A 10,483-nucleotide genomic window follows, 5' to 3' on the forward strand; every position below is an offset into this window, starting at 1 on the left:
CGAGTCTGACTCGAGTCCAAGTCATGTGACTCGAGTCCACACCTCTGGTTTCTTCTGCAGTCTGAATATTTACTGTCATTTCACCTCCTTGCTCTCTGTAGTATTTATCATTACCTTCTTTACCTACATTAATCAATATAGGAGGTCACTAGACGTTATTGTATTATTGAGTAACTTTCATGTTTTAATTCCTGCTATTTCAGTCGATGTCGGTGGTAAATAATCTGTACATTTTGCATTTAGTGAAATACTATACCTACTGCTTTTGGCCTTAATAATACACATCAATTTTTTCTCATTAATGAAATGTTTGAACCACTGGTTCCCCACAGTGCTATATGTGGTGAACTTGCCCCACCATAATCATTTCCCTTGCAGACGTTCACCAGGAAAATATATTTCACTGTGGTGGCGAGAAGGCTCTGGCACCCTGCTGATCCCTGGATTCAGGAGTAATGTGAATTGGCCACAAAACAGTAAACCAGATCTTCACCCTTGTTTGACAATGGGTGATGGACCATCCAGGATTATGGATTATGTCCTTTTGGGTTCAATATTCCAGGCCATTAGGTCCTCATATAATTTGGGCGAGAGCTGCGTTTGCAATCTTCCATCAAAGTGGAGAAACACAGATTCATGTTGCTATGCTTGAATGCTTCATAGTTTGGTGTTAAGCAGCTTAATAAACAAAAAGATACAAACAAAAAACCCTTCTTATGGAAATGGTTTGCAGTGGAAACACTGACTGAATGGAAGGGACAGATTGCTTTCTTTTGTAGATTGTCTCATAAGAAGTCATTTAAAAGTCATCAGTGATCAGGGTGATTGCACTTGGCCCAGCTGTGATCATTTAACTGAAGAAAACGTGAAGTGTTATTCTACTTACTCGGTTATATACTTTGATTTTGTTTCCACTGTTGAGAACACACAGGGTGATTTTATACTACAAATGTACATGTGTTAGTCAAAGATGAACAGAAAAGTGCTGTTGCATTAGCACTATATATTTTATATGAATAAGGGCCATACCCCATTGAGTCCTTCCAGTTAAAAAAAAAACTGCGATTTAACAGTCGTTTTTAAATTCAGATCTCTTAACATCCAGCAAATGATAGGTGGGGTGTGTTTCGCTACTCCAAAGCAATGACGGTAGAAAATAGGTCCAAAGTCTCAACGTGGACATCTATGGGGACTTTGGAGCCTCAAGGGGACATAAGTGGAACCGCAACTTTTAGTACCTCGCTGTTGCTTCACGTTCAGCTGTGGCACCCGCTGCTGGGAGCCACGGCGGAGATAGATGCAGTGATGCGCAGTAGGAGGATGCTTTTAATCCCTCAGTTTTTAATTTTTCACAAATTTTTTCCCAGCTCAGTTAAATTTCAGCTCTTAGATATTATACATGTGTTTTAAAATTCAGTTTAACTATTCAGTTGAGAAGGAGGGCGCTCTTTCAACCCTGGAACTGAATCTTTCCACTTTTCCACTCCCAGTGGAACATTTCAAGGACCTCATGGACTGACGCACTGACTCATTTGGGAGGGTTTCCGGGATCAAAGGATTTACAATATCGTTTCACAATTAATCAAGACGACGAAAAGAACATGATTCAATGCTGACAAATCACGGAGGAAGTCACCCATCTCGCAACAAGTATCGTTTCGGAAAGAATAATCGAAACACACGGACAGTTTTGGTTAGGTTTCAATTCCTGAGAATGACCCGCCCAGCTGAAGTCTTCTTCCTCAGTCTTCTCTCATCTGTATCCTCCGCAAACAAGGGGGAGAAGCCTCTTTGTTTTATTGCTCTCCAAAACCGCTACATTAACCTGGCTACGGAGCTCAGCTTTAAACCGAGAGGACTGAAGAGCGGACTGAATGAAATGTGAGTGAGTTTTGGTCAGTATTTGTTTTGAGCCTTCATTGTTATAAAGATAAATGGGAAAATAGTAAATGCGTAGTAAGGATGCAACCAGTTATTTTTTGTGGTTCTTCGTTTTACTTTACAGGGTTTGCCTTTCTATGATGACACTTCGCTTACTTATATTACCTTACATTACATATCTTCCTGTCTCCACTTAATACCTACTGTATCACATCTAAAAAGACTTAACCAGAAAGCAATTAACCAGTTTTTGAATGATTCTGTTGGTTCTGTTGCCTTAAGTCTTTTGGATTTGTGGGTTGAACAAAAACATTAAACACTAAAGCCACTTCCTGGTTTTATTCTAACCTCTAGCTGGCATTGTAGAGCACACCACTGAAACCACTGGTGTGCTTCTGAATCAGAAGTACGGAAGAGGATTAGAACCATTAAAAAATGTGGGGAGTAATTTGGAATTGTAATAGAAAATTTCTATTATTCTCATTTAAAGTGTTTAAGTAGCTTATGCATATGCCTAGTTTTAACACTGTAATAGACTGTTCAGTGTAAGTTTCTAAAACTATATTAACTTATTTCAGCCTCAGTAGTTGGAGAAGACAACTCCCTTTGCAGGTGCTAATAACGCCAAGGGCACAAAACAACGAGCCTCGTGATGTGTGGTGTGATAAGTTTGTGACTTTTTCCCTCTTCCTTGTAATGGATAAAGAAGTGGGAGCACTACTTCTGTTTCAGAGCTCTCATGACTTTAGAACTGTGATGTTTGATTTGTGTTAGCTCTCCTGCTTACAGTAATTTAAATGCCTTGACCACAGCTGACCGTGTTGCAGACTTTATAAACTGAAAATTCCACCACATATTTTTTTCTTTGTGATTTCCAGTGGCCCTAATCCTCTTCCATACAGAGAAAACAGATATGTTTAAAATAATTGAGCTTAATTACAATGGGTATGCTGGCTGCAAAGAAACTTATTCTTTTACAGTGGCGGTCTTCTTCGGCCCGTGTTTTAACAGGTGGCTTAATGAGATGGTGTCTGTGGCCAGGGTAGAGCAGATAAGATTTGATAGAGAGGGGAAACTGGCGAGTTTTTGTATGATTTGGCAACCATTTCTAGAATTCTTAAAAAAAATAACTGATCATAATTCATGCCTCACACTCCGCGTGAATTATTTTATTTGTTTGTTTTTTTTTTCGTTTTTTCTTTTTTTTTCTTCCTTTTCCTTTCTTTTTTTTCCTTTCATGCTTATAATTTCACAAATGTTAAAAACAATAGCTGTTCTTGGTTGATTTCGTATAATCATGTTATGTTTAATTTAAATGCAAAAATAAAATTTATGAAAAAATAATTTAACTTAGTAGCAAAACTACTGTTATTGTAGTTGTAATAATTGTCCTGAACATAATAAATTCAGATTTCTGTTTCACTGACACTAAATCATGCTACAAATTCGACTCCAAAACTGATTATTGTATTGCAACGGGGTTACTACAAAAAATTCAGGCAGCTTTCTTAATCCTAATAATGTAGTGGTTTTTCTTAATTTTGTATCATTAGAATATATTTCACCAAGGACCACACTGGAAAACAGGATCATGTCAAGGGCTTGACATATGTACTTTGCTTTAATTCAGTCAGTACACAGTTCCACAGAGGCTTCTCATGCAAGCACACACTGCACCATACAACTGACTCAAAACATCTTACTATGTAATATGCCACATAGTGCACCTGAGCCAAAGAGCAGAGCCTTCTGCCAATAAGCCAGCTGCACATGAAAATTCAACTTTTCTTTAAAACTGATCATTACTCCTCACTTTGAGATCAGTGAACCTCCGTTTCCTCTGCCTTCACCACCTTCGCTTCAACACAGAGTTCAGCGTCAATGGGGCCTTCTCACACGTACAACTTACCTATACCAAGCACATTAATTTATAATCCTGTATTATTATACGTATTATCGAGGCTGCTGTCTCGATGTAACTAAACATCCTCTTTGAAATAAAAAAGAACTGAACTGAACTGAGGATAAGTGGTGAGACCACAGGCTGCTTCCTGGTTTTAAGGAAGGAAGCAGTGTTTCTGTATCTTGCTTCTCTGTTTGTTCCTTGCATGTGTGAATGCAACAAAGAGCTGTGTTAACTGCCGACACTTTTCAGAAGTGTTTGTAAGGTCATGCAGTGATCTCCAACACAGGTCTGTTTCTAATGCAGTACAGGCCTGAACCCTATCAAGATCTAAGCTCTGCGTCCTGGCTCCTGTGTGCAGAAACCTCTCTAGAGTCTCTGAATCTTTCATTTATTAAATTGTTGAAATAATTGCCCAGTTTCATAGAATGATGAATTCCCCATATTTACTTTAAAAACGCTCACCTTCTCTGGGATGTTCTTTCAAAAGACAGTCAAATTATACAAATTTTATTCAAAATATTTGTTTAGCACTATACTGTTTTTCCAGTTTTTAGTTTCACAGGTGCCAACTTATGGTAACTTATAGGTTTTCAGCAATATATGCTGCCATCCAGATTACATCTTTTTCAAGTTCTTACTTATTTCATGAAGACAATGCTAAGTCATATACTACATGAATTCCAATTGTGTGGTTGCTGGGTAACCAATTGCTAAACAGCCCACCCTGTAATCAATACTTGGCACCTATCGAGACCACAGAAATAAAGGAGACCAAAAACTGTATATATACTGAAATCCTGTATAGCAAAGCACATCTTAACGATTATTGAGATTAACAATGTCATACATATTCCCCCTGAAACTAAATAAATTAGTCTCGTTGGTTCTTAAATCCCTCCCTTGTTACTCCTAAACTGCCTCAGCCATGTGTTTATAATACTTCTACTTTTTTGCAGCATTACCAATATGTGTGAAAAGTTGACCAGCCATCATTGATGATCAGGAAAAATTAAGGTGAGGCTGAACTTGCTTAATTTGAGTTACAATCAATACAGTTACTTTTCCTCTATTGCTAATATTTCTATTTAAATTATTTTGTAGCATCACTAATCTATATTTGTGAAAGAGGAAGCAGTACTGTCATGGCAGATCAAGGTGAAATGAAGGTAAGTAAAAATTGAAAAATGCTTCAATAAAACAAATATTAAGAAGTGAGCTTTTATAAATTAAAACATAGGTTCATGTTTTAAACTGTTCCACATAATACTAGACATATTCACTAAATATTGAAGTGTCTAATAATTAATTTAGAAATTAGGAATGTTAACTGGACTTTATATTTCAGTGCCAGGAAGATGATCTGTCATCAGACATACAAGATTGGAGTAAACATCAAGTGAGGCAATGGGTTCTCCAATTGGATCGCGTGGATGACAAAGTTGCTGAAATATTGTTTAATGAAGACATCAATGGTGAAAGTCTTCTGCTTTTAGATACAACTGACTTAACCAAAATTGGTGTGACTTTTGGACCGGCTAAACTTCTCATTCGTGCCAGAGATGAAGTTGTGAAATTTAAAAAAGAAGAGCCAGTAGGTTCTAGAAACCAGCCTGGGAAACCGTGCAAGCCGTATCCATTTTGTAGATACCACGATACATTCAGATACACGGAAAGCAGCATTCTTGATGTTACAGAATCAGGTGCCTCAGATTTGATTGAACCCTGCCATGAGTACAAAGCTTTCACCAGCACAACAGAAGAAACTAAAATGAAGAAGTTCACATCTGAGGTCATTCGCTTTGCAGCTGCCTGCATGAACAGCCGCACCAACGGCACCATACATTTTGGAATAGGAGACAAACCCCACGGTCAAGTGTTGGGAGTGGTTGTTGAGGACAGAGAGGCTTTTGCAAAGGAACTAAAATCTGCCATTAATGGGTGTTTTGAACATAAACATAAACAAGCTGCTCAGACATGCATCAAACCTCCACGATTTGTTGAAGTTCTCAACAAGAACACGACATTATCTGACAAATGTGTCATAGAAGTCGACGTTGTTCCAGAGACTACGATCTGTAAAGAAAACGGCTACCACACAAACACCATAAAAAAGGGCAAGAAAAAAGGCAAAATGAAAGAAACTGAATCAGAACCATCAAAATGTTTCTTTATCCGTGATGGTGGTAGCAGCAGAGATCTTCTTGTGCAACCAAACAAGCGAGAGTACGAGCAGTTTCTAGAAAGTATGGCTCAGCAATTAGAACTCCGGAAAAAGGCAGAAGAGAAGCACCTCAGTGTGATAAAAAACAGCACTCAGGGCTCTAGACTCAGTCACATGATCACTGGTGGCTCTCTGTCTTTAGATAAATCAAATGTTGAGCAGTATGTGATAATAACTAACAAATCATACCCAAGCCAGTTAGATTATCTAAAATTTCTTGTAGATCTGAACCCAACAGCGGTGTTGGACTTTGATCCAGAATCAGCTAAAGAGGGATTAGAGCAATATTTTGACCAGCAGAGCCCAGTAAATATTCATTCACCGGCACGATATAAAATCACAGAAGGAGTTGAAGACATTGCGAACAAGTTGAAATTAACGCAAAACACCAGCTGGGTGTTCTGCAATGGAGGCATTGAGCATGAGTCGCCCTCAGACATTGACCAGTGGTTAATGGACAAGGGAGCCTCCATCAGAGATGTGATTTCCTTCTTGTGTCGCAAAGATGTCCTTCCAAACAAGAGGTTCCTCGTCATTTTTTTAATTTTGTCAAGAGTAAGTGAGAAGATGGACCCCCTTGTGGAGACTTTCAGTACATTCTGGCAGGAACTCAGAGGCACAGATCAGATCCTTTGCATATGTGACAATGACAAAGCATTCAACTCCTGGAGAGACTTAATTGAGGCTCGATGTGGAATCAACATCTCAAGTAGATGCATACATGATCTCAGCTTTGCAGAAGTCAATGGCACTATCCTTAGCCTTTGGTCAGAGAATCGCAGATCCAGTCGTTTCCTACCGTGTGGTGGGGGAAGCAAAGTGCTATTTGAGAAGAAAGTGGAGCGAAGTCTGAGTACCTTAGATGTCCTTTGTGTGAACCAATGTGAAGGAGGAAATGAGGAAAAAAATGTGATAGAGGAGAACTTCTACAAGGGTGGAAAGGTGACGTGGTGGAATTTTTATTTCTCGGAGCAGCCCGGATCCACACCGTTTATCAAACGAGACCACTTTGACTACATCAAGGATACAATCATACCTGATTTATCCTCTCTGAGAAAAGCCTGTGTGTTGTTTAACCTCATGCATGTACCTGGATGTGGTGGGACAACTTTGGCCATGCACATATTGTGGTCTCTCCGGAACACATTTCGTTGTGCTGTCCTCAGGAACAACAATGCTGACTTTGCTGAAGTAGCCAGTCAGGTGACCAAACTTCTCATGTATAAATATCAGGAGCAGCTGCCAAGTGTCCCTGTTTTGCTGATGATAGATGACTTTGATGATATGGAAAAAGTATTTGACTTGCAGCAGCTCATTGAAAAAGAATGCGAAGAGAAAAAAATTCAGTCTAAGTCTGCGCAGGTGGTTGTCTTGAACTGCATGAGATCAGAGTCTTCTGAAACGACTGGGCAAACTGCAGATACTGTATTCATTGGAAATAATCTCTCTGAGAGGGAACAGAAACAGTTTGAGGAAAAACTAGTCGAAATAGAGAAAACTTACAAAAACACTGAAACATTCTATGGTTTCATGATCATGAAGAAGAACTTTAAGTCAGAATACATTGAGAGTGTGGTCCGCAACACACTGAAGAGCTTCAATATGAATCAGAAAAATGCCCAGCTTCTTGCAGTTTTAGTTCTGTTGGATGTTTACTGCCACGGGGCCTCTCTATCAGTCTCTCTGTGTGAGGAATTCCTTGACCTTCAACCAAAACCGTTTTGTGGATCCAACAAAGTTGAATGTGGTTTTGGAAAATTTTCTACTTTTATAACCAGCTGTTCAGTTCAGGGTAAGGTAGTCTTCAGAGCTGTGAAAATGATTCACTCAAGAATTGCAAAGCAGTGTTTGTTGGAACTTAAAGCAACACACAATGTGAAAAAAGTTGAAATTGCTGACCTTCTGCTGAACACAGACACGTTTTATGAAAGCACACAAGGCAAAAGCAAGCTCCTGCAAGATGTTCACCACATTTTGGTCAAGCGATATCATGAATTAGAGGAATCACAGTTCTCTCCACTCATTCAGGACATTGCACATGAAACACCTGGACTGGAAGAGATGGTGTTAAAAAATGCCTCAAAGAGATATGAGAAAGATCCCATTGTCTCCCAGTTACTCGCCCGGTACTATTACCTAAGAAAGAAAGATTTTGTAGAGGCAAAATTTTGGGCAAAAAAAGCAAAAGATCTTTACAAAGACAACTCCTATATTGCAGATACATCAGCACAAGTGATCAAGCATGAGCTCAAGAATGCCATTGCAGACTGCAAGGAAGAACCCATCCGTCCAGAGGAACTGAAAACACTTCTGAAACTGGCTCAGTCAGCATTGGAAGCATTCCAGGAAACACAGAACCTTGCAAAGAAGGAGTCACTCCAACGATTACAAATCAAAACAGACAACTGTACTTTCAACACCTCTGGCTGCCTGGGAGAAATTCAGGTTGGTGTGCTTGTCACTGATGTGCTGGCAAAGACCCCTGTGTTCTCTTCTGATGGTCTTTGTCATGGCATAATGAGCCAGGTTCTTTCTGGAGATCTTAAACTTTACGACCTAGAAAGTAAGGATCGTTGGCACACCAAAAACAAACCCTACTATGTCATTCTGAAACAGTTTGAGGATGTACTTTACAACCTCAAATACAGGATGAAGAAGAACATAGACTTCCTTGACAATTTTTATGTAAATCTGGGCTCCAGATTTGGAATGAAAGATAGCCGTGAGCAAATGTCCCAAAATGAGCTTTTCAGATGTTTCAGAAATTATGCAAAGGTTTTCTGTAAGACAGATTCTGCATCTCTTTTGAAGAATAAAACCTTGCACACTAAGTTGGAACTACACCAGACGAGACGGTTCCTGGAAGAGGAAAAGGCTGACACCTATTCTGGGATTCTGAGCTGTCTCTCAAATGAAACCTCAACTGCAAAGTTGGAAAAGATTGCTAGACAGTATTTCTTTATTTCGCAGTGTAACCCAACTCCAAAGGAGAAAGTGAACTTTATCTATGTCAATGTTGTGTTGAGTCGTCTTAAACTGGGATCACATTGGTTACAGCCATATGAAACCATGGTAAATCTTCTCTCCCAAGTTCTTTGTGGGCAAATCCCACTGAGTGAGAGTTTGCCGCTCTACTTCATTGCAGTTCTGCTGTTATGGCCAGAGCCAAACCGTCCGGTATACAGAGAACTTGGAAGGTACATCTCACAGATGAAAACCTCTTATCATGCAGAGATGAAGGAAGTGTACAATGGCAAGAGTCCCGTTATTCATTTCCTCCTGGGAAAGAAGCCTGGTTATGAACGACTGGTCCACATTGGAGAGATCAAAAAGTGCATCGTGGATGGGCAACAGCAGTTTGCCTCCATGTGGGGAAGTGGCACAATATGGAAGGAGAAGAAGGTGGAGGAGCTCCTTTATAGGGTCACAGGGGAGGTGCATAGTGATTGCATAATGGCAGATACTGGTCTTCCAGTCACCCCAATGTATCGGAGCCAGATTAGTGGGCATGCAGAGGGGTCAAAAGTGTCATTCTTCATAGGTTTCTCCATGAGAGGACCTGTTGCATTTGACATTGGACAAAAATGATTATGCATGGTCATGACAGAGATGAGACACGCTAGCTTTTTCTGGCAGAGTTTGCACTGGACATCTGCATAATTGTCGTCTTTGGCTTATATGTGATTATGTTTTCCTGTGTACTTTACATAAATGATGTTTGTATTTTTGTTATTGTTGCAAGGGGTGGGGGCATTTGTCATACAAAACCTTTGAGCAATGTCTTAACAACATTTACACTGTAGCTCACAAGTCACTGCAAATGTTAGTCTTTTTTAATAACTGATATGTGATATTTGAAAATGAATGTAACTGTTACTGGTTGGCGCGTTTTAGGTTATATGACTGAAAGTGATATATGATGGATTTAATAGTATAGTTAAATCATTTTTATAGTACATTTATATTTGATTTGTGTACTTTTGTACTACTAATTTTTTGCATAATGATTATTTGATTAATACAACTAAGTTGTATATGAAGTTGTCTAACGTTTAAAATTCCAACACTTGACGTTTTATCATATTGTCTTATATTACTTTTGCAGTTTTTGCAACATGATTTGTTTTTTGGTTTCCATGTAAAATCTAGCACTGAATTTTGCAATACCTTTTCTACCTAATAAAGATGTACTGCAACATTACTATGTAAGGGTTACTTTAAAATGCACTGCACATGCACTCTAATAGTTATATGTAGACTCCAGAAATGAAGAAGTGCATAACTATGTTCAAATTAGGGGGGAATGAAATTGAATGGATCAGTTTAGGTCATATGCAAAAGCTCTAAGAAGCATTTGCATTATATAACCCTGTGACTGCTCCTCATACAGCCTAAAGTGTGAGGTGCTTTATGCTTTTTTTGGATGACAGACCAAAAAGGAAGAAATAGTATTTATGAAACATTAAACAATGCAG

General features: G+C 39.0%; 1 protein-coding gene across 3 annotated transcripts; it reads left to right on the forward strand.

Annotated features, from left to right (window-relative positions):
* Window positions 1-1,378: 1,378 nt before the first annotated feature.
* LOC147311877 (sterile alpha motif domain-containing protein 9) lies at window positions 1,379-10,206 on the forward strand. Of its 3 annotated transcripts, XM_086267256.1 has the most exons (5): window positions 1,379-1,881; window positions 2,460-2,549; window positions 4,744-4,801; window positions 4,889-4,953; window positions 5,133-10,206. In XM_086267256.1, the coding sequence occupies exons 4-5, from the start codon at window positions 4,930-4,932 to the stop codon at window positions 9,594-9,596; spliced, it is 4,488 nt and encodes a 1,495-aa protein (XP_086123382.1). In that variant the 5' UTR covers window positions 1,379-1,881; window positions 2,460-2,549; window positions 4,744-4,801; window positions 4,889-4,929; the 3' UTR covers window positions 9,597-10,206. The 3 variants fall into 3 exon arrangements, with proteins under 3 accessions (XP_086123382.1, XP_086123383.1, XP_086123381.1); XM_086267257.1 differs by lacking the exon at window positions 2,460-2,549 and having other exon boundaries at window positions 1,379-1,895; XM_086267255.1 differs by lacking the exon at window positions 2,460-2,549.
* The last annotated feature ends 277 nt before the right edge of the window (window positions 10,207-10,483 follow it).

This window comes from Aulonocara sp. 'chitande type north' Nkhata Bay, linkage group LG16, assembly GCF_057382095.1.
Source record: "Aulonocara sp. 'chitande type north' Nkhata Bay isolate Kocher_YH1m ecotype deep benthic linkage group LG16, A_spYH_male_GT1.1, whole genome shotgun sequence".
NCBI lineage: Eukaryota > Metazoa > Chordata > Actinopteri > Cichliformes > Cichlidae > Aulonocara > Aulonocara sp. 'chitande type north' Nkhata Bay.

Excerpts from the sequence above, each read along its gene's own strand:
- LOC147311877 (XM_086267257.1), top strand. The coding sequence starts at position 4,930 with ATGGCAGATCAAGGTGAAATGAAG. Across the intron at positions 4,954-5,132 it reads CAGATCAAGGTGAAATGAAG|TGCCAGGAAGATGATCTGTC; the intron begins GTAAGTAAAAAT and ends TTTATATTTCAG.